General features: G+C 47.2%; 1 protein-coding gene across 1 annotated transcript in view; it reads right to left on the bottom strand.

Moving 5' to 3' along the window:
* LOC144598017 (calcium-activated chloride channel regulator 1-like) overlaps nt 1-23,782 on the bottom strand; it is a 44,624-nt gene that overhangs the window by 12,453 nt on the left and 8,389 nt on the right. The window contains exons 2-6 of the mRNA XM_078407891.1: nt 15,799-15,979; nt 14,873-15,013; nt 12,424-12,574; nt 7,420-7,525; nt 5,442-5,607 (exon numbers count right to left, since the gene is read on the bottom strand). Coding sequence (XP_078264017.1) covers nt 5,442-5,607; nt 7,420-7,525; nt 12,424-12,574; nt 14,873-15,013; nt 15,799-15,960 — 726 coding nt within the window. The 5' untranslated portion in view covers nt 15,961-15,979. The remainder of the gene's footprint in view (nt 1-5,441; nt 5,608-7,419; nt 7,526-12,423; nt 12,575-14,872; nt 15,014-15,798; nt 15,980-23,782) is intronic.

Raw genomic sequence — 23,782 nt, 5'->3', positions numbered from 1 at the left:
TTAAACTGCATCTGCCATGTATCCGCCCACTCACACAACCTGTCCAAGTCACCCTGCAGCCTTATTGCATCTTCCTCACAATTCACACTACCCCCCAGCTTAGTATCATCTGCAAATTTGCTAATGGTACTTTTAATCCCTTCGTCTAAGTCATTAATGTATATCGTAAATAGCTGGGGTCCCAGCACCGAACCTTGCGGTACCCCACTGGTCACTGCCTGCCATTCCGAAAGGGACCCATTTATCCCCACTCTTTGCTTTCTGTCTGTCAACCAATTTTCTATCCATGTCAGTACCCTACCCCCAATACCATGTGCCCTAATTTTGCCCACTAATCTCCTATGTGGGGCCTTGTCGAAGGCTTTCTGAAAGTCGAGGTACACCACATCCACTGACTCTCCCCTGTCAATTTTCCTAGTTACATCCTCAAAAAATTCCAGTAGATTTGTCAAGCATGATTTCCCCTTCGTAAATCCATGCTGACTCGGAATGATCCCATTACTGCTATCCAAATGCTCAGCAATTTCGTCTTTTATAATTGACTCCAGCATCTTCCCCACCACTGATGTCAGACTAACTGGTCTATAATTACCCGTTTTCTCTCTCCCTCCTTTCTTAAAAAGTGGGATAACATTTGCTATCCTCCAATCCACAGGAACTGATCCTGAATCTATAGAACATTGAAAAATAATCTCCAATACATCCACTATTTCTAGAGCCACCTCCTTAAGTACCCTGGGATGCAAGGTGAATATGTACACTGTTGTGCTACTGTAATATCTACAAGGATTTGTGGAAATGTAAATATCGTGTAAGGTAAATCACGTATAGTGAGTTGGCCACACCACAGGTAAAAGATAAGCGGACAGAAAGGAAACGGGTGGCCACTAGCCAGCGTAGCAGTCGGCAGGTAGTGCAGGAGTCCCCTGCGGTCATCTCCCTCCTAAACAGGTATGCCATTTTGGATACTGTTGGGGGAGATGGCTCATCAGGGGAAGGCAGCAGCAGCCAAGTTCGTGGCACCGTGGGTGGCTCTGCGGCAAAAGAGGGGAGGAAAAAGAGTGGAAGGGCTATAGTGATAGGGGATTCAATTGTAAGGGGAATAGATAGGCGTTTCTGCGGCCGCAAACGAGACTCCAGGATGGTATGTTGCCTTCCTGGTGCAAGGGTCAGGGATATCTCTGAGCGGCTGCAGGACATTCTGGAGGGGAGGGTGAACAGCCAGTTGTCGTGGTGCACATTGGCACCAACGATTTAGGTAAAAAACGGGATGAGGTCCTACAAGGTAAATTTAGAGAGCTAGGAGAAAAACTTAAAAGTAGGACCTCAAAGGTAATAATCTCTGGATTACTATCAGTGCCACGTGCTAGTCAGAGTAGGAATAGGAGGATATTTCAGATGAATACGTGGCTTGAAAAATGGTGCAAGGGGGAGGGATTCAAATTTTTAGGACATTGGAACCAGTTCTGGGAGAAGTGGGACCAGTACAAACAGGACGGTCTGCACCTGAGCTGGAATGGAACCAATGTCCTAGGGGGAGTGTTTGCTAGTGCTGTCGGGGAGGATTTAAACTAATGTGGCAGGGGGATGGGAGCAGGAGCAGAGAGACAGAGGGGTGTAAAATGAGGGTAGAAGCAACAGGTAGCAAGGTGAAAAGTAAAAGTGGCAGGCAGACAAATCCAGGGCAAAAATCAAAAAGGGCCACTTTTCAACATAATTGTATAAGGGGTAAGAGAGTTATAAAAACAAGCCTGAAGGCTTTGTGTCTCAATGCAAGGAGTATATGTAATAAGGTGGATGAATTAAATGTGGAGATAGTTATTAATGATTATGATATAGTTGGGATTACGGAGACATGGCTCCAGGGTGACCAAGGCTGGGAGCTCAACATCCAGGGATATTCTATATTCAGGCGGGATAGACAGAAAGGAAAAGGAGGTGGGGTAGCTTTACTGATTAGAGAGGAGATTAAAGCAGTGGAAAGGAAGGACATTAGCTTGGAGGAAGTGGAATCGATATGGGTAGAGCTACGAAACACTAAGGGGCAGAAAAAGCTAGTGGGAGTTGTGTACAGGCCACCTAACAGCAGTAGTGAGGTTGGGGATGGCATCAAGCAGGAAATTAGAAATGCGTGCACTAAAGGTGCAGCAGTTATAATGGGTGACTTCAATCTACATATAGATTGGGTGAACCAAACTGGCAGGGGTGCTGAGGAAGAGGATTTCTTGGAATGTTTGAGAGATGGTTTTCTAAACCAACATGTCGAGGAACCAACGAGAGAACAGGCTATTCTAGACTGGGTATTGAGTAATGAGGAAGGGTTAGTTAGCAGTCTTGTTGTGCGAGGCCCCTTGGGCAAGAGTGATCATAATATGGTAGAGTTCTTCATTAGGATGGAGAGTGACAAAGTCGATACAGAAACAAGTGTTCTGAACTTAAAGAAAGGTAACTTTGAGGGTATGAGGCGTGAATTGTCCAAGATAGACTGCCGATTAATGCTGAAAGGGTTGACGGTGAACATGCAATGGAAGGCATTTAAAGGTCGCATGGATGAACTACAACAAGTGTTCATCCCAGTTTGGCAAAAGAACAAACCAGGAAAGGTAGTGCATCCGTGGCTAACAAGGGAAATCAAGGATAGTATTAAAACAAAAGATGAAGCATACAGATTAGCCAGAAAAAGTAGCATACCAGAGGACTGGGAGAAATTCAGAGTCCAGCAGAGGAGGACAAAGGGCTTAATTAGGAAAGGGAAAATAGATTATGAGGGAAAACTGGCAAGGAACATAAAAACTGACTGCAAAAGCTTTTATAGATATGTCAAGAGAAAAAGATTAGTTAAGACAAATGTAGGTCCCTTGCAGTCGGAAACAGGTGAATTGATCATAGGGAACAAGGAGATGGCAGACCAATTGAACAAATACTTTGGTTCTGTCTTCACTAAGGAAGACATAAACCGTCTGCCGGAAATAGCGGGGGACCGGGGGTCTAATGAGATGGAGGAACTGAGGGAAATCCAGGTTAGTCGGGAAGTGGTGTTAGGTAAATTAAATGGATTAAAGGCAGATAAATCCCCAGGGCCAGATAGGCTGCATCCCAGAGTGCTTAAGGAAGTAGCCTCAGAAATAGTGGATGCATTAGTGATAATTTTTCAAAACTCTTTAGATTCTGGAGTAGTTCCTGAGGACTGGAGGGTAGCTAATGTAACCCCACTTTTTAAAAAGGGAGGGAGAGAGAAAACGGGGAATTATAGACCAGTTAGCCTAACATCGGTAGTGGGGAAAATGCTGGAGTCAGTTATTAAAGATGTGATAGCATCACATTTGGAAAGTGGTGAAATCATCGGACAAAGTCAGCATGGATTTACCAAAGGCAACTCATGCCTGACGAATCTTATACAATTTTTAGAATGGCAGGCAGTGACTAGTGGGGTACCGCAAGGCTCAGTGCTGGGACCCCAGTTATTTACAGTGTATATTAATGATTTGGACGAGGGAATTGAATGCAACATCTCTAAGTTTGCGGATGACACGAAGCTGGGTGGCAGTGTTAGCTGCGAGGAGGATGCTAGGAGGCTGCAGAGTGACTTGGATAGATTAGGCGAGTGGGCAAATGCATGGCAGATGCAATATAATGTGGATAAATGTGAGGTTATCCACTTTGGCGGCAAGAACAGGAAAGCAGAGTATTACCTGAATGGTGACCGATTGGGAGAAGGGGAGATGCAACGTGACCTGGGTGTCATGGTGCACCAGTCATTGAAAGCAAGCATGCAGGTGCAGCAGGCAGTGAAGAAAGCGAATGGTATGTTGGCATTCATAGCAAGAGGATTTGAGTTTAGGAGCAGGGAGGTTCTGCCTCAGTTGTACAGGGCCTTGGTGAGACCGCACCTGGAGTATTGTGTGCAGTTTTGGTCTCCTAACCTGAGGAAAGACGTTCTTGCCTTAGAGGGAGTACAGAGAAGGTTCACCAGATTGATCCCTGGGATGGCAGGACTTTCATATGAGGAAAGACTGGATAGACTGGGCTTGTACTCGCTGGAATTTAGAAGACTGAGGGGGGATCTTATAGAAACATATAAAATTCTTAAGGGGTTGGAGAGGCTAGATGCGGGAAGATTGTTCCCGATGTTGGGGGAGTCCAGAACCAGGGGTCACAGCTTGAGAATAAGGGGGAAATCTTTTAGGACCGAGATGAGAAAACATTCCTTCACACAGAGAGTGGTGAGTCTGTGGAATTCTCTGCCACAGAAGGTAGTTGAGGCCAGTTCATTGGCTATATTTAAGAGGGAGTTAGATGTGGCCCTTTTTGCTAAAAGGATCAGGGGGTATGGAGAGAAGGCAGGTACAGGCTACTGAGCTGGATGATCAGCCATGATCATATTGAATGGCGGTGCAGGTTCGAAGGGCCGAATGGCCTACTCCTGCACCTATTTTCTATGTTTCTATGTTTCTATACTGTTCTATTAGATAGAGTGAAACCTGGCATTGGCTGTTAATAAGATACCTAAAATGAACAAGGATTATGGTTTTGAAACAGTTTATAAATGTTTCTTTGCTTTTATATAGGATGTTAAAGGAAAGATGTTGACAAGCTGGAAAGGGTGTAGAGAAGATTTACGAGGATGTTGCCAGGGCTAGAGGGTGTGAGCTATAGGGAGAGGTTGAGTAGTCTGGGACTCTATTCCCTGGAGCACAGGAGGATGAGGAGTGATCTTATAGAGGTGTATAAAATCATGAGAGGAATAGATCGGGTAGACGCACAGAGACTCTTGCCCAGAGTAGGTGAATGGAACACCAGAGGACATAGGTTTAAGGTGAAGGGGAAAAGATTTAATAGGAATCTGAGGGGTAACCTTTTCACAGAAAAGAAGGTGAGTGTATGGAACAAGCTTCCAGTGGAAGTAGTTGAGGCTGGGACTATCCCAACGTTTAAGAAACAGGTACATGAATAGGATTGGTTTGGAGGGATATGGACCAAATGCGGGCAGGTGAGACTAGTGTAGCTGGGACATGTTGGCCGGTGTGGGCAAGTTGGGCTAAAGGGCATGTTTTCACACTGTATCACTCTACGACTTGACTCTATTACAGAAATTGTTAAAGTAAAATATTTAGTGGTTTCATTTAGAGATACAGTGCGGAAACCGGCCCATCGGCCCACGAAGTCCGTGCCGACTAGCGATCCCTGCACACACTAACACTATACTACACACTACGGACAATTTACAATTTTTACCAAAGCCAATTAATTGACTAGAAACCAGTTAGAACATGGAGAAAACCCACGCAGGTCACGGGAAGAATGTACAAACTCCATACAGACAGCACCCATAGTCAGGATCGAACCCGGTTCTCTGGCCTTGTAAGGCATCAACTCTACCTCTGCGCCACCGTGCCTCCCTTGTGCTACCGTGACGCCCCAGACCTGGCTGTTCAACTTACATCTTTCAATCCTTGGAGATACATTATTGAAGCCGCTGTCGTTTGCGTTTTGTCCGGAAAAAACATACAATCTCTGCTTGGGAGCCCTGTGTTGCTATCAATGCTGCAGGGTTCACAGGAGCCTCTATTGCATATAGCAGACTCGCCCTTTATCTCTTTTGAACACCTAAAAGTGAAGACAAGCCCCAACATTTTTATTATTATTTGCCTGCAGAGCACTTTCTGCAACATTCAAAATAAACCAACGCAAGACTTATTCAAGTTGAATGTTGGCCTTCGTAACAAGTGGAGTTGAGTATAGGAGCAAAGAGGTCCTTCTGCAGTTGTACAGGGCCCTAGTGAGACCGCACCTGGAGTACTGTGTGCAGTTTTGGTCTCCAAATTTGAGGAAGGATATTCTTGCTATTGAGGGCATGCAGCGTAGGTTTACTAGGTTAATTCCCGGAATGGCGGGACTGTCGTATGTTGAAAGACTGGAGCGACTAGGCTTGTATACACTGGAATTTAGAAGGATGAGAGGAGATCTTATCGAAACGTATAAGATTATTAAGGGGTTGGACACGTTAGAGGCAGGAAACATGTTCCCAATGTTGGGGGAGTCTAGAACAAGAGGCCACAGTTTAGAATAAGGGGTAGGCCATTTAGAACTGAGATGAGGAAAAACGTTTTCAGTCAGAGAGTTGTGAATCTGTGGAATTCTCTGCCTCAGAAGGCAGAGGAGGCCAATTCTCTGAATGCATTCAAGAGAGAGCTAGATATAGCTCTTAAGGATAGCGGAGTCAGGGGGTATGGGGAGAAGGCAGGAACGGGGTACTGATTGAGAATGATCAGCCATGATCACATTGAATGGCGGTGCTGGCTCGAAGGGCCGAATGGCCTCCTCCTGCACCTATTGTCTATTGTCTATCCCCCCATGTTGAAGGTAGGTTCTCTTTAAAACGTTGGAACTTCTTGCCTCTCCCACCGCAAACCCACCCTAACCCCACCTTTTACTTCAGTTCAGTTTATTGTCACATGTACCGAGATACAGTGAAAAGTATTTTTGTTTTGTGCTATCCAGTCAGCGAAAAGACTATACATGATTAGAATCAAGCCGTCCACAATGTACAGATACATGATAAAGGGGTTAACATTTAGTGCAAGATAAAGTCCAGTAAAGTCTGATTGAAGATTGTCCGGGGATTTCCAATGAGGTGGATGGGAGGTCAGGACTGCCCTCTAGTTGGTGAGAGGACGGAGCAGTTGCCTCATAACAGCTGGGACTAAAATTGTCCCGAATCTAGAGGTATGCATTTTAGTTTAGTTTAATTCAAGTTATTATTGTCACGTGCACCAAGCCAACATGTTATCCAGTCTGCATGTATAGTAAAGATTATTCATGATTACAATCAAGCTGTCCGCAGTGTACAGATACATGATAAACGGAATAACGTTTCATGCAAAATAAAGTCCAGTAAAGTCCGATTAAAGATAGTGCAAGGGTCTCCAATGAGGTAGATAGCAGTTCAGCACTGCTCTCTGGTTGTGGTAGGATGGTTCAATTGCCTGATAACAGCTGGGAAGAAACTGTCCCTAAATCTGGATGTGTGCGTTTTCACACTTCTGTACCTCTTGCCTGATTGGAGAGGGGATTTTGCTGCAGAGATACACAGCCACACTGGAATCCCCACCAAAATCAATAACTAAATACTCAAGCAACATAACACTAGGTTCGGGTGTAAGTGCGCTAACTACATCTGTAGAAATAAAGAAAATAGGTGCAGGAGTAGGCCATTCGACCCTTTGAGCCAGCACCGCCATTCAACATGATCATGGCTGATCATCCAAAATAAGTACCCCATTCCTGCTTTCCATATCCCTTGATTCCTTTAGCCCTTAGAGCTAAATCTAACTCTCTCCAAGCCTGGAAACGAGAAGAAACAAATCTTATTTATTGTCCACCTACTAACCATATGATTTAGATTGAAAGGCAACTCACCCCGTGGCATGGAAATCCTGGTCAGAGAAATAAAATGGCGCCAAATCGTTGTATTCATCAAACACGCCCCACTGAAGATGAGCCCACTCATGGACAAATACCCGATCTGTTGAAACCAAATAGGGTTGACTCAACCAAATATAAAACACAAGGAGAGTCTAAGACCAGAGGACATCGTCTCAGAATTAAAGGACGTTCCTTTAGGAAGGAGATGAGGAGGAATTTCTTTAGTCAGAGGGTGGTAAATCTGTGGAATTCATTGCGACAGAAGGCTGTGGAGGCCAAGTCATTGGGTATTGGGTAGAGTCACACGTGTCAGGGGCTATGGGGAGCAGGCAGGAGAATGGGGTTAAGAGGGAAAGATAGATCAGCCAGGATTGAATGGTGGAGTAGACTTGATGGGCCAAATGGTCTAATTCTGCTCCTATCACTTATGAACTTATGAAAACCATTGCTTGTGTAGGAGCCATTTACGCTTAAATTAGTTACTGTTATTGTATTATGGCTATGCTTAATATTTCTAGTTTCTGTCTTTGCCATTGTTGGAACTGCTTTAACTCAACAAGCCATCTTAATGATCTTCATTGGAACGTTAGATAAACACAAAATGCTGGAGTAACTCAGCGGGTCAGGCAGCATCTTTGGAGAGATGGAATGGGTGACGTTTCGGGTCGAGACCCTTCTTCAGACTGAGTCATGTGAGAGGGAAGCTGGAGATATTGGAAGGGTACACAGAGAATGTACGGTGTGAAAACGACAGATCAAAGTTGACAATGACTGGATAGACTCGGCTTGTACTCGCTGGAATTTAGAAGATTGAGGGGGGATCTTATAGAAACTTACAAAATTCTTAAGGGGTTGGACAGGCTAGATGCAGGAAGATTGTTCCCGATGTTGGGGAAGTCCAGAACAAGGGGTCACAGTTTAAGGATAACGGGGAGGTCTTTTAGGACCGAGATGAGAACGTTTTTTCTCACACAGAGAGTGGTGAATCTGTGGAATTCTCTGCCACAGAAGGTAGTTGAGGCCAGTTCATTGGCTATATTTAAGAGGGAGTTAGATGTGGCCCTTGTGGCTAAAGGGATCAGGGGGTATAGAGAGAAGGCAGGTACGGGATACTGAGTTGGATGATCAGCCATGATCATATTGAATGGCGGTGCAGGCTCGAAGGGCCGAAGGGCCGAATGGCCTACTCCTGCACCTATTTTCTATGTTTCTATGATCAAGGAAATGTAGAGTGGTTCTTTGTTGGCCGAGGGGAGGGTGACAATGAGGCAAACAAACAGTAAAATTAATCGTGAGGACAGTGAAACAGGTCTGGGAACTAGGGTGGGGGAGGAACGTTATTCAATTATACAATGTGATATTAGAACAAACGACCAAACATTTGACCAAAGGCACAAACTTTAGACTTTGGAGACACAAGGCGGAAACGGGCCCTTTGGCCCACCAAGTCCACGCTGACCAGCAGTCACCCTGTACACTAGCACTATCGTACAAACTAGGGACAATTTACTATTTTTACCAAAGCCAATTAAACTACAAACCTGTACGTCGTTGGAGAGTGGGAGGAAAGCGGAGCACTCAGGGAAAACCCACATACAAGCGTGGGAGAACGTACAAGCTCCGTACAGACGGCACTCGTCAAGGGCTAACCCGGGTCTCTAGCGCTATAAGGCAGCAACTCGACCACTGTGAAACCCCCTTCCAGCTTTGTAAGGAGCATCTTAAAGAGCAGAAAAGCACACCTTGCACAGATTCTCCGTTCGGCTGGCTTTTCATTAAGGTGCAACATCACTCTCTTTATTGACCTCATTGGTGACCTTCGGACTATCTTTGATCGGACTTTACTGGCTTTATTTTGCACCAACCATTATTCCCTTACCATGTATCTGTCAACTGTGAATGGCTCGATTGCAATCATGTATTGGCTTTCTGCTGACTGGTTAGCACACAACAAAAAGCTTTTCACTGTACAATAGACAATAGACAATAGACAATAGGTGCAGGAGTAGGCCATTCAGCCCTTCGAGCCAGCACCGCCATTCAATGCGATCATGGCTGATCACTATCAATCAGTACCCCGTTCCTGCCTTCTCCCCATACCCCCTCACTCCGCTATCCTTAAGAGCTCTATCCAGCTCTCTCTTGAAAGCATCCAACGAACTGGCCTCCACTGCCTTCTGAGGCAGAGAATTCCACACCTTCACCACCCTCTGACTGAAAAAGTTCTTCCTCATCTCCGTTCTAAATGGCCTACCCCTTATTCTCAAACTGTGGCCCCTTGTTCTGGACTCCCCCAACATTGGGAACATGTTATCTGCCTCTAATGTGTCCAATCCCCTAATTATCTTATATGTTTCAATAAGATCCCCCCTCATCCTTCTAAATTCCAGTGTATACAAGCCCAATCGCTCCAGCCTTTCAACATATGACAGTCCCGCCATTCCGGGAATTAATCTAGTGAACCTACGCTGCACGCCCTCCATAGCAAGAATATCCTTCCTCAAATTTGGAGACCAAAACTGCACACAGTACTCCAGGTGCGGTCTCACCAGGGCCCGGTACAACTGTAGAAGGACCTCTTTGCTCCTATACTCAACTCCTCTTGTTACGAAGGCCAACATTCCATTGGCTTTCTTCACTGCCTGCTGAACCTGCATGCTTCCTTTCATTGACTGATGCACTAGGACACCCAGATCTCGTTGAACTCCCCCTCCTCCTAACTTGACACCATTCAGATAATAATCTGCCTTTCTATTCTTACTTCCAAAGTGAATAACCTCACACTTATCTACATTAAACTGCATCTGCCATGTATCCGCCCACTCACACAACCTGTCCAGGTCACCCTGCAGCCTTATTGCATCTTCCTCACAATTCACACTACCCCCCAACTTAGTATCATCTGCAAATTTGCTAATGGTACTTTTAATCCCTCCGTCTAAGTCATTAATGTATATTGTACATTATTGTACGTGACAATAAACTAAACCGAAACTGAACTGAAGCATTAGGGCTTGAGTGCACTGTGCAAGCATTGCATCAAAATGCAACTTTACCAAGTGATGCTAACATATTGGTTAAACATTGTTTGACATAGAGTCATAGAGTGATACAGCGCGGAAACAGGCCCTTTGGCCCAACCTGCCCATACTGTCCAACATGTTCCAGCTACACTAGTTCCAACTGCCCACGCTTGGCCCACATTCCTCCAAACCTGTCCTATCCATGTACCTGTCTAACTGTTTCTTAAACATTGGGATAGTCCCTGCCTCAACCACCTCCTCTGGCAGATTGTTCCTTACCCCCACCACCCTTTGTGTGTAAAAGTTACCCCTCAGATTCCCCTCAGAGCGGTGCTGGCTCGAGGGGCCAAATGGCCTCCTCCTGCACCTGTTGTCTATGTTCCTATTAAATCTTTTCCCCTGCACCTTAAACCTATGTCCTCTGGTCCTCGATTCACCTACACTGAGTAAGCGACTGTGCATCTACCCAATCTATTCCTCTCATGATTTTATACATCCCTATGAGATAACCTCTCTTCCTCCTGCCCTCCAAGGAATAAAGAACCAGGCAACTCTCCCTATGGTTCAGACCCTCTAGTCCTGGCAACATCCTTGGGAATTTCTCTGTACCCTTCCCAGCTTGCCGACATTCTGTACCCTTGACAACATGATGGCACATCGTTACAGGTAAGGTAACTATAATCGACTTTTACCTTAATCGTGATCATCTAGCACACAATGCCACTCTACACAATATATAGACCATTAAAAGACCTAAGATCATAAGGCACAGGAGCAGAATTAGGCCATTCAGCCCATCAAGTTTGCTCCACCATTAGATCTTGGCTTATCTATTTGTCCCTCCCAATCCCATTCTCCGTTCAGTTTAGTTTATTGTCATGTGTACGGAGGTACAGTGAAAAGCTTTTTGTTGCGTGCTAACCAGTCAGCAGAAAGCCAATACATGCTTCCAAACAATCCATTTACAGTGTACAGATATACATGATAAGTTAATAACGTTTTATGCAAGGAAAAGCCAGCAAAGTCCAGCTATGGGTAGTCCGAGGGAAATCAAAGAGGTAGATGGTAGTTAAAGTAAGAAATGTTGCTGCAGGAATACAGATTTAAGAGCATGGAGCAATTATAAAATGAGTTTTTAGATCTGTTTCTGTGGCTGGCACTCAAATAGTCGCCTGGGTTGGGCGCCATCTTGCCTGCCTCCCCGTAACACTTTGAGAATTGGACATTCTTGACACCAGCCCAACTGGACTTGCACCCATTTGTCCCCTATCCCATCCTTTCCACCTACATTCCGTCCACAATTCGAAACTCTTCAATCCTTTCGTCTCACACTTTCTGCCTTTTCATCTCTGGCTTTGTCCAACATCTGGCTATCAACACCCCACCCCCTCACCTGTATCAACCTATTACCTGCCAGGCCTTGACCTGCCCAACCTCTCTTCTAGTTTTCTTCCCCCACGCCCCCTCCCCGATCAGTCTGAGGAAGGGTCCGTCCCAAAACATCACCTAACCACGTTCTCTAGAGATTCTATCTTACCCAGCTGAGTTACTCCACCACTTTGTGGCACTTTTTTCCTCGTACAATAGTTTTGCCAGTATAACATTGGCGCAGCAGTAGAGTTGCTGCCTTACAGCGCCAAAGACCCGGACTATGGGTGCTGTCTGTATGGAGCTTGACATGGTGTAGTCTGTATGGACATTATCCCCAGGACCAGCGTGGGTTTTCTCCAGGAGCTCCGGGTTTCCTCCCACACTCCAAGACACACAGGTTTGTAGGTTAATTGGCTTTGGTAAAATTGGTAAATTGTCCCATTGTCACTATTGCAGCAGGATAGTGTTAGTGTGTGGGGATCGCTGGTCGGCATGGACTCGGTGGGCCGAAGGGCCTATTTCCGCGCTGTATATCAAAACTGAACTAAACAAGAAATTCTAACTAGTTGCCCATTTGAAAATGTTTTCTTGCAAAGTTGTTCACCTCGTGAGCCATAAATGTTGATCACACTGTCGTTCAGCATGAAGTTCGGGGTGAAATGAATGTACCGGCCCCGTTCACCACACCTGCCATACTGGAGAGTGTACGGGTCATCACCAAATTTCATATGTGGATCAGCAATGATCACGTCAGCCTAGGAAGATAAAGGCAAAGGGGAGTTAAAAACAAAAACAACACTGCAAAACATAAGTAGTTAAAGCACAGGTAGAGAGTGGCACGGTGGCGCAGCGGTAGAGTTGCTGCCTTACGGTGCTTACAGCGGCAGGGACCAGGGTTCCATTCCGACTGCGGGTGCTTGTCTTACGGAGTTTGTACGTTTTCCCCGTGACCGTGTGGGTTTTCTCCGAGATCTTCGTTTTCCTCCCACACTCCGAAGACGTACAGGTTTGTGGGTTTATTGGCTTTCTATAAGTATAAATTGTCCCTCGTGTGTGTAGAATAGTGTTCTGTTTTAAAACTGTTCTAATTTGTTTCATTGGGTTGTTTAAATTAATACTGACTAGCTAATTAATTTATTGCATCGTATGGGAGGCGCATTCCCAATCTCGTTGTACCCCTGTACAATGACAATAAAGATATATTGTATTGTATGTTCGGGGATCGCTGGTTGGTGCAGACTCGGTGGGCTGAAGAGCCTGTTTCCGCGCTGTATCTCTAAACTAAACTAAACTAAAAATATCCAAAGGCAGCAGAGAAAGGATTAGTTTAGTTTAGTTTATTGTCACGTGTACCGAGGTGAAAAGCTTTTGTTGTGGAAAGACAATATATGATCATAATTGAGCTATTCACAGTGTACAGATACATGATAAGGGAATAATATTTAGTGCAAGATAACACGAGTAAAGTCCGATCAAAGTTAGTCCGAGGGCCATCAATGAGGTAGATAGTAGTTCAGTTGTCTGATAACAGCTGGGAAGAAACTGTCCCTGAATCTGGAGGTGTGCGTTTTCATACTTTTATACTGATCAGAGAAGGCAGAAGACGGAGTGACCAGGTTTGCGACTCGTCCTTGATTATGCAGCTGGCCTTGCACAGACATACAAAGGCAGCAGAAAAATAAGTTAAGAGAGTTCCTTTTCAAGGCATAAAATAATTTTTAAAATATATGTAGACAAAAGGCACTTCAATGTTGGTTACAAAAAAGACACAGAGTGCTGGAGTAACTCAACGGGCCAGGCAGCTCCTCTGAAGAATATGGAGAGGCGATGTTTCGGGTCGGGACCCTTCTTCAGACCGATTGTCGTTATATTTGCTGGGCCAAATGTGGGCAAATGGAACTAGCTTAGATGGGGCATCTTGGTTGGCATGGATGAGTTGGGCCGAAGGGCCCTTTTTGGTACTGTGTGACTCTAAATTTAAAAATAAATAAAAGGCATAAACCAGAAAGCAGCATTATCTGATGTTTCTGAAATGTGGGAATTGAATCATTTGGCTGAATGATTAATTCAGGGATCTAGATTTATTCCTTCCTCTGGTTTCACAATTCACACCTCCACTATCCTGATCTCCACATTTTGCACTTTTTTATCTTTTAACTCTGGCTTTTGTTCAACCATCTGCCATGAAAGAAAAATGTGATTTAACATAATCTTGTACAGGTATATAAACAGGAAAGGTTAAGAGGGAGATGGACACAAAATGCTGGAGTAGGTCAGCGGGTCAGCAAGCATCTCTGGAGTAAAGAAATAGGTGGCGGTTCGGATCGAGATCCTTCATCAGACTGGTTAAGAGGGATATGGGCCAAACATGGGAGAATGGGGCATCTTGGTCTGCATGAACAAGTTGGACCGAAGGACCTGTTTCTCTGTTGTAAGGCTCCTGTTGAAAGACTGGAGCGACTAGGCTTGTATACACTGGAATTTAGAAGGATGAGAGGAGATCTTATCGAAACGTATAAGATTATTAAGGGGTTGGACACGTTAGAGGCAGGAAACATGTTCCCAATGTTGGGGGAGTCCAGAACAAGGGGCCGCAGTTTAAGAATAAAGGGTAGGCCATTTAGAACTGAGATGAGGAAAAACTTTTGAGTCAGAGAGTTGTGAATCTGTGGAATTCTCAGAGGGCAGTGGAGGCCAATTCTCTGAATGCATTCAAGAGAGAGCTAGATAGAGCTCTTAAAGATAGCGGAGTCAGGGGGTATGGGAGAAGGCAGGAACGGGGTACTGATTGAGAATGATCACATTGAATGGCGGTGCTGGCTCGAAGGGCCGAATGGCCTCCTCCTGCACCTATTGTCTATTGTCTACTGTCTAAGACTCTGTGACTCCAGAGATTAACTAGTAAACAATTGTACCTGTGATAAAGCAAAATGCCTTCTTCAGACTTTGCATTTGAGATACTTATGCTTAAGAATAAGTAACAGCGTGGATGAGGGAACATTCATGAAAATAACAAGTAGTGAAACCACCATTGATAATGGTTTAGATTTTACCTTCTCGTAGGATTGCGTGGTTGGTCTTTGATAGTGTGGTTTTGTTGTCCATGTGATGGGTAATAGAATTTTCACATCTCGAAAATAAGCTCGTTGTTTGGTGGCCGTGTACAGGAAGGATGAGGCAGAAGTCACCATGTCCTGGAGTAACACACAATTTTTTTTTAAAACTTGGATAACCATGTAACTTTTTAAGGTATCACAAAATGCTGGGGTAACTCAGCAGGTCAGGCAGCATCTAGGAGAGAGGGAAAAGATGACGTTTCGGGTCGAGACCCTTCTTCAGTCTGAAGAAGGGTCTCGACCCGAAACGTCACCCTTTCCCTCTCTCCCAGATGCTGCCTGACCTGCTGAGTTACTCCAGCATTTTGTGATACCTTCGATTTGTACCAGCATCTGCAGTTATTTTCCTAGGTAACTTTTTAAAATCAGCCATAATTTTAATTGAATAGAATCCTCTGCTCAAGAGATGGAATACCGGACTCCTTCAAGAAATAAAACATGGAAGGCTCTTTGTTTTTTTTTTCAAAACTTGCAACTTGCAACAATAATAGGGACAGAATGGTGACACAGCTGTAACGTTGCTGCCTCTCAACGCCAGGGCCCCGGGTTCGATTCTGACTAGATGAAGTCTGTACGTTTTCCCTGTGACTGCATGGGTTTTCTCCGGGTGATGCGGTTACCTCCCACATTGCAAAAAATTTGTGCGGGTTTACCGGTTAATTGTTTTCTACAAATTGCCCCCAGTGTGTAGGATGTGAAAGTGGGATAACAAAGACCTATTGTGAACGGGTAATCGATGGTCGTTGTGGACTCGGTGGGCTGAAGGGCCTGTTTCCACCCTTTATCTCTAAACTCTAGACTATACTCAAAACATTTATGCAAACAATAACAAAGCATTGAAAGGTCAATTAAGAAATTCCTACCTGGATTTTTAAAATGAGGTTTTCATCTTCTGGAAGCGCTGGGTTAATAGCTATGACAACATTATCATAACCATTATTCACTAGCTTCAAGAAAGAACATCTTACGACATCACCAAAGGTAAGCAACTCCAGAGACAGAAGAAATACTGAGAAGAATTTCATATTTGGAATCTGTACTCTTCTGCAAACAAATGATCAGGTTTCTGAAATGAACCTAATTTATACCGGACCATATCAACATATTTCAAGCCAGCTATTAATTTTATTACTGAACAAACACTAAGGAAATCACCTTCAGCAGTAATCACATATTAAATAGTGATACGTAACTTATTTTTACAGGTGCCATCGAGATTTAGTGATGAAATTCGGTATGAGATGTGGGGAGCAGGGCATTCAGTTTAGTTTAGAGATACAGCATGGAAAGAGGCCCTTCTGCCCACCGAATCCACGCCGACCATTGATCACCTGTTCACACCAGTTATCCCACTGCACACTAGGGGCAATTTACAGAGGCCAATTAACTCACAAACCTGCTCCTGGGAGGAAACAGGAGCACCACGAAGAAACCCACAGGGAAAACATGCAAACTCCACACAGACAGCACCCGAGGTCGGGATCGAACCTGGGTCTCTGGCGCTGTGCGGCAGCAGATCTACTCCTGTGCCAACATCACCAGAAGATGTTTTGTATTGTGAACAAGCAGAAGATTTAACATGCAGAAATGACCGGTCAATAAAAAGATTGATCAAACATATTTAGCATCGATTCTTCCATAATATCGATTCATTTTTCTAGTCAGCACTGCAACCATTTAAAAAACCTATAGACATATCCCCTTCAGAGCCATAAATTCATAGCCATGGGCAGGCACAGGGAGTCATAGAGTCACAGACTCATACAGCATGGAAACAGGAGGTGTAGATCGAGAGGAAGCAAGATTATGAGGGACCCCTGCCACCCCAGCAACGGACTGTTCCAGCTGCTACGGTCAGGCAAACGCCTCCGATGTCACGCTGTGAAAACAGAGAGGATGAGACGGAGTTTCTTCCCACAGGCCATCAGGACAGTTAACTATTATAACTCCAGGGACTAAATTTTGTCTTTTCTGTATTAACTTTAATTTATATGCTGTAACTGTAATTATTTTTTTGCACAATCCGCAGGCGTTGCCACTATTCCATGCCGACCAAGATGCCCCATCTACATAGTCCCATTTGTGTGCGTTTGGCCCACATCCCTCTAAACCTTTCCTATTCATGTACCTGTCCAAGTGTCTTTTAGCTACCGCATGGAAACAGGCCTTTTGGCCCACTGCAACCATCAATCACTATTTTTTTTAACAACCAAGGCAGAGATAGATAGATTATTGATTAGTACGGGTATAAGGGGTTTTGAGAAGGCAGAAGAATGGGGTTAGGAGGGAGAGATCAGCCATGATAGAGTAGCGGAGTAGACGTGATGGGCCGAATGGCCTAATTCTGCTTCTATCACTTATGACATAACTCCAATTCATTTTATTGTCCCCACATTCCCACCACCGAGCAGTCAGAAATAGGCTCAACACAAAGGAAAGCAGTGTAATTCACTTTTCTGGGAATTCTAACACCTGAGTTTCCAATGGGATTTTCATTTGAACGTGCACATCTTTTCCAGTGGAAGATCTCCCATTGACTACAATGCAGCAACATGAAAAATTCCACTCTGGATGATGCAGGTAGCACAGTGGTAGAGTTGTGGCTTACAGTTGTGCCTTACAGCGTCAGAGACCCGGGTTCGATCCTGACTGCGGGTGCTGTCTGTACGGAGTGTGCATGTTCTCCCCGTGACCTGCAGAGGTCTTCTTCAGGTGTTCCGGTTTCTTCCCATACTCCAAAGACGTACAGGCTTGTGGGTTAATTGGCTTCAGTAAAATTGTTCATTGTGCCTAGCGTGTAGTGTTGGTGTACGGGGATCACTGGTCGGCGCAAACTCAGCGGATCGAAGGGCCTGTCTCTAAACTGGACTAAACTAATATTTGGTGATGCTGTGAGTTTAGTTTAGTTTAGAGACACAATGCGGAAACAGGCCCTTTGACCCTCCGAGTCCGCGCCGACAAGCGATGCACTAGCACTATCTTCGATACCAGGGACAATTTACCATCTTTACTGAAGTCAATTAACCTACAAACCTGTACATCCTTGAAGTGTGTGAGGAAACCAGAGCACCCAGGGAAAACCCATGCAGTCACGGGGATAACGTCCAAACTCAGTACAGACAGAACCCGTAGTCAGAATTGAACCTGGTTCTCTGGCACTGTAAGGCAGCAACTCTACCACTGCACCACCGTGCCACCCAGGATGAAAGATTATTTAGATACCGTGAGGATGCAAGATTATATAAATATCTAAAACAAGGGGGCTTAGGCTTAAGGTGAGAGAGTAGAGATTTAATTAGGACCTCAGGTGTAGCCTTTTCCACTCAGTCCATATTACAACTTGCAAAAGACATTTGGACAGATACATGAACATAAGGGGTTTAGAGGAGTATGGGCCAAATGGGACTAGTCCAGAATGTCAACTTGATTGGGGCATGGACAAGTTTGGCCAGTGGGCCTGTTTCCATGCTGGGCAGCTGTACGCTTCACAGCAACATAATAGTTAAGTAAACATGATAACTCTAAAACAAAGAGTAATATACATAACGTGGAACAAATGTTTGACTGTTTCTGGCACAGATCATGTTTGTTTATAACAGATCTCAACCGTCTGCTGTGTGGACCCACCCTCTAATAATGAAGGAAGTATCTTTGGTGGGTGAGAGAACAGTCTTATTGCAGTTTTAATGATTCATATTAGCGCCTCCCTACTGCGTCACGTACTGTAACCAAAGGTCCTATGAGCCTTGCGCAAATCACTCCTCCTAACAAGGAAAAGGACACAATTTCTTAGACGATGCCAAAATCTACTCTTTGGAGTTTGATACTGTATTTAAAAGTAGAATGAAGCAATTTTTTCCCCTTATCTGCATCGGGTACGTAACGAAGAGGAAAAAACTTCTGGAAATCAATAAGGAAGCATCAGAAAAATCAAAAAACAGCCTTTCAATTTCCCTTATCCAGTCTAGATATCGGGCCCGAAACGTCGATTGTCCCACTGCCTCCACAGATGCTGCCTTCCCTGCCGAGTTCTTCCAGCAGTCTGTTTCTGCCTCCAGATTACAGCATCTTTTGTGTCTCCTGAATGGAAATCAATCAGCACAGGTTTCTATTCCCGTAAAGCCGCCCTGTGATGGTGTCTCCCAAATGGTGTCTCCCCCCCCCCATAGCTCGCTCACTTGCGACGCCTCACCTTCATGCATGCCCTCCATGGTAATGAATCTTTCCTCTCCAGCATCCCTCACCTCCCCCTCCTTTCAACCCCTTCCAACACTCCTTGTCGACATCTTGCCACACTCGTCAGTCTCCTTCCAACCCCCTCTCTCTACCCCTCCTCACCTACCCTCCAGCTCCTCCCATCACCCCCCCCCCCCCCCCCACAACTACCTCCTCCCCACATCCATCCCTCCCCCTCCCCAGATCCCACTCTATATCCCCTCCTCCCCAAACCCACCCTGCAGGCCCTGACACCACCCAGTTCAGTTCAGTTTATTGTCACGTGCAACGAGGTAGAGTGAAAAGCTTTTTATTGCGTGCTAACCAGTCAGCAGAAAGACAATACATGATGACAATCATTCCATTTGATGGGCGGGCACGGTGGTGCAGTGGTAGAGTTGCTACCTTACAGCGAATGCAGCGCCGGAGACTCAGGTTCGATCCTGACTACGGGCGCCGTCTGTATGGAGTTTGTACGTTCTCCCCGTGACCTGCGTGGGTTTTCTCCGAGATCTTCGGTTTCCTCCCACACTCCAAAGACGTACAGGTATGTAGGTTAATTGACTGGGTAAATGTAAAAATTGTCCCTTCTGTGTATAGCTTAGTGTTAGTGTGCGGGGATCGCTGGGCGGCGCGGACCCGGTGGGATGAAGGGCCTGTTTCCGCGCTGTATCTCTAAATCTAAAAAAATCTAAAAATCTCAATCATTTACACCGTACAGATACATGACAAGGGAATAACGTTCAGTGCAAGGTAAAGCCAGCAAAGTCCGAACAGGGATAGTCCGAGGGTCATCAAAGAGGTGGATAGTAGTTCAGCACTGCTCTCTGGTTGTGGTAGGATGGCTAAGTTGCCTGATAACAGCTGGGAAGAAACTGTCCCTGAATCTGGAGGTGTGCGTTTTCACACTTCTGTACCTTTTGCCCGATGGGAGAGGGGAGAAGAGGGAGTGGCCAGGGTGCGACTGGTCCTTGATTATGCTGCTGGCCTTGCCGGGGCAGCGTGAGGTATAAATGAGGTCAAGGGAAGGGAGGTTAGTTTGTGTGATGGCCAGGGCCATGTTCACAATTCACTGCAATTTCTTACGGCCCTGGATGGAGCTGTTCCCAAACCAGACTGTGGTGCATCCCGATAAAATGCTTTCTCCGGTGCTACTGCCCAACACCAGCGATACCTCTTCTTCCCTCTTCAAATCCTTCCCCACCGCCCCACTCCCATATACCCCAACATGCCTGGCCAATCCCATTGGCTCCCACTGCCTTCCCCACATCTCCCCACCCTCCCGCACCCCATCCCTGGCCAATCCGGGTTCCCCCCACCACCTCCACTGTCCCACTTCCCCTCGGCTGTTCTTTACCTATTTACCTCCATCCTCACTGTTCTCTCACACCTCCACATTCTTCACCTGCAACTCACCTTCCATCCCTTCCCCAACCACTCCCTCCCCCTCCCTGCCCATTCCCACCCATCCCTCATCTCCCACTAATTCCCACCCATCCCTCCCACCCCTCCCATTCCCACCCCTCCCTCCCTCCCATTCCCTTCCCACCATTCCCACCCCTCCGTCCCATTCCCAGCCTACCCTCCCTACCCCTCTCCCTCCCGCCCAGCCTACCCTCCCATTCCTCTCTCCCTACCCCTCCCTCCCATTCCTCTGTCCCTCCTCTCCCTACCCCCCTCCCACCCATTCCCACACACCTCTCCCTCATCTCCCACCCACCCCTCCCTCCCTGCCCATTCCCACCCACTCTCCCTCCTTCCCACTCCCCACCCCTCTCTCCCATTCCCACCCATTCTCCCTCCCATTCCCCCTATTCCCACCCCTCTCCCTCCTATTCCTCCCCTCTCTCCCATTCCTCTCACCCTCCCCTCTCCCTCCCATTCCCACCCCTACTCACCTCTCTCACTCCACCCCTCCTCTCCTCTCCTCTCCTCGGGCCAGCCGCTGCCTTGAGGCAGTCCGACAAGCCCCAGCCCCTCCACACAGCCCCAGCCCCTCCACACAGCCCCAGCCCCTCCACACAGCCCCAGCCCCTCCACACAGCCCCAGCCCCTCCACACAGCCCCAGCCCCTCCACACAGCCCCAGCCCCACCACACAGCCCCAGCCCCTCCACAGCCCGGCCCGGCACCAGCTCTGCCCCGGGGCCGCACAGATACCCGCCCCATGTCGCGGGCTCCCCATCAGCCGCCGGTGGCGCCAGGCAACAGGTAACAAGCAGCCGCTGGCAAACACCTGTACCCCAGGACGCGGCTCCCAGCCCGCCGGGCAAGGGCAGAGCAGAGCAGAGGCACGGGGAGAGAAAAGGGTGCAGGGTGAGAGAGGGAGGGTGCAGGGGGAGAGGGAGGGTGCAGGGGGAGGGTGCAGGGGGAGAGAGGGAGAGGGGGGAAGGGGGAAAGGGAGGGTGCAGGGGGAGAGGGGGAGGGTGCAGGGGGAAAGGGGGAGGGTGCAGGGGGAGAGAGGGGGGTGCAGGGGGAGAGGGAGGGTGCAGGGGGAGAGAGGGGTAGGGTGCAGGGAGAGAGAGAGGGTGCAGGGGGAGAGGGAGGGTGCAGGGGAGAGGGTGCAGGGAGAGAGAGGGAGGGTGCAGGGAGAGAGAGAGGGTGCAGGGGGAGAGAGGGGTCGGGTGCAGGGAGAGAGGAAGGGTGCAGGGGAGAGGGAGGGTGCAGGGGGAGAGGGAGGTGTGAGGGAGGGAGGGGGTGAGGGTGCAGAGGAGGGAGGGTGCAGGTTGCAGCTAGGTATGTGGAATTCAGGAGGTGCAGGTGAAGGTTGGAGGAGATGAAGGAGGAGGGGTGGGAGAAAGGGGTGAAAGGAAGAGGAATGAGAGGGGTGTTGGAATGGGTGAGGTGGAGGGGAGAGCTGGTCGTGAGGGGTGGAGGGGGAGAGGCGGAGGGGGTGGGGGTGAGGTGGGCGAAAAGTAAAAGGGGGACTGGTGGAAGAGGGAGGAGGATGAAGGGAAGGGGGATTGGAGAGGGACTGGAGAGGAGGAAGGGGGTGAGGAGGGTGGGGGAATGCAGAGGGGAGTGGGGGTTGAAGGGGGAGGAGCAGGAGGAGGAGGGGGAGGGAGATGTGATGATAGGGGGAGGGGGAGAGGAGTGAAAGAGGGAGGAGGTGGGAGGAGGGAATAAGGTGAAGAGGTTGTAGGAGGGGGGAACGGAGGGGAGGAGGTGGGAGGAAGTGGATGGATATGGTTGAGGTCTCAGAGGCCTGATCCAACACTGAGCTGACCTGCAGTGTATCTGGTCACTTCAGCCATTTCCTTCATTTCCAAGTACAAGTGTATTATCTGCATTTTATTTTTGCGAAACAAACTCCATCAAACCAAAAAATCAACCCTAACCCACAATGCTGACTGTCTTATTTCCCCCCACAGGTGGTGCCTTTCCCGCTGAATTCCTCCAGCACTTTGTTCGTGGCTGTGGCCTATATCCATGTGCACCTTGAGGTTATGACCACATCCTGAGTGTGGGCCGAGAGACCAACATCAAACCAAGAATTTAATCAGCGAGTGTTGGGCTCAGCAGGTCAGAGAAAGTTCAATATGGCGTTTCATCAGATGCGAACGATGAAAGATCTGCCAGAGCTGCTACCTCACAGCGCCCGAGACCCGGGTTCGATGTGTGGAGTTTGCCGTCTGTGTGGAGTTTGCACGTTCTCCCTACGATCGCACGGGTTTCCTCCCACGTCTCAAAGACGTGAGGGCTTGTGGGTTAATTAGCCTCTGGAGAAAATGACCTTTGAGTGTAGGGAGTGGACAAGAAAGTGGGATAACGAAGAATTAGTATGAACGGGTGACATGATCAGCATGGACATAATGGGCCATAATGGGCCTCCTTGCATGCTGTATCTCAAACGTAAACTAAATTAAGATGGGATAAAAGGATTTGAAATGGTGTGACAAAACTAGGGTTGCCAACTGTCCCGTATTAGCCGGGACATCCCGTATTTTGGGCTAAATTGGTTTGTCCCGTATGGGACCGCCCTTGTCCCGTATTGGTCCCGGGGGGCACTGTAGGCCCGGACGCTGTAGGCCCAGACACTCTAGGATTCTGACATTTTAGCTCCGTGCAGTCTAGGGGGGCACCGCCTAACAGAGGTTGCTTAGCAACCCCCCTCCCGGCCGCTATTGGTGGAGCGGGTGCACGTGACCGCTGGCTGGGTGAGGTCGCTTGGGGCGGTGACGTCACCTTGTCCCGTATTTGGGAGCGAGATAGTTGGCACCCCTAGACAAAACCAAGGAGAGCACAAAATAGACACAGCAGGTCAGGCAGCATCTGTGGAAGGAAATGGGCAGTTGCCGATTCAGGACAAAGCCTTCCTCCGGGTGGAAGGGGTAGTGGGAATGTCGTCAGTGAAAAGGGGTGAGGTGCAATCAGTGTTATGATTGCTTGCTAGATTCCCTGAAAGATGAGCACAGACCTTGCTATTGCTATTGAGGGCGTGCAGCGTAGGTTCACTAGGTTAATTCCCAGAATGGCGAGACTGTCATATGTTGAAAGACTGGAGCGACTAGGTTTGTATACACTGGAATTTAGAAGGATGAGAGGAAATCTTATCGAAACGTATAAGATTATTAAGGGGTTGGACACGTTAGAGGCAGGAAGCATGTTCCCAATGTTGGGGGAGTCCAGAACA

The sequence above is a fragment of the Rhinoraja longicauda genome, chromosome 11, assembly GCF_053455715.1.
Source record: "Rhinoraja longicauda isolate Sanriku21f chromosome 11, sRhiLon1.1, whole genome shotgun sequence".
In the NCBI taxonomy this organism is placed as follows: domain Eukaryota; kingdom Metazoa; phylum Chordata; class Chondrichthyes; order Rajiformes; family Arhynchobatidae; genus Rhinoraja; species Rhinoraja longicauda.
The sequence above is the reverse complement of the archived record's forward strand: the minus strand, read 5'-3'. Positions and strand labels throughout refer to the sequence as shown.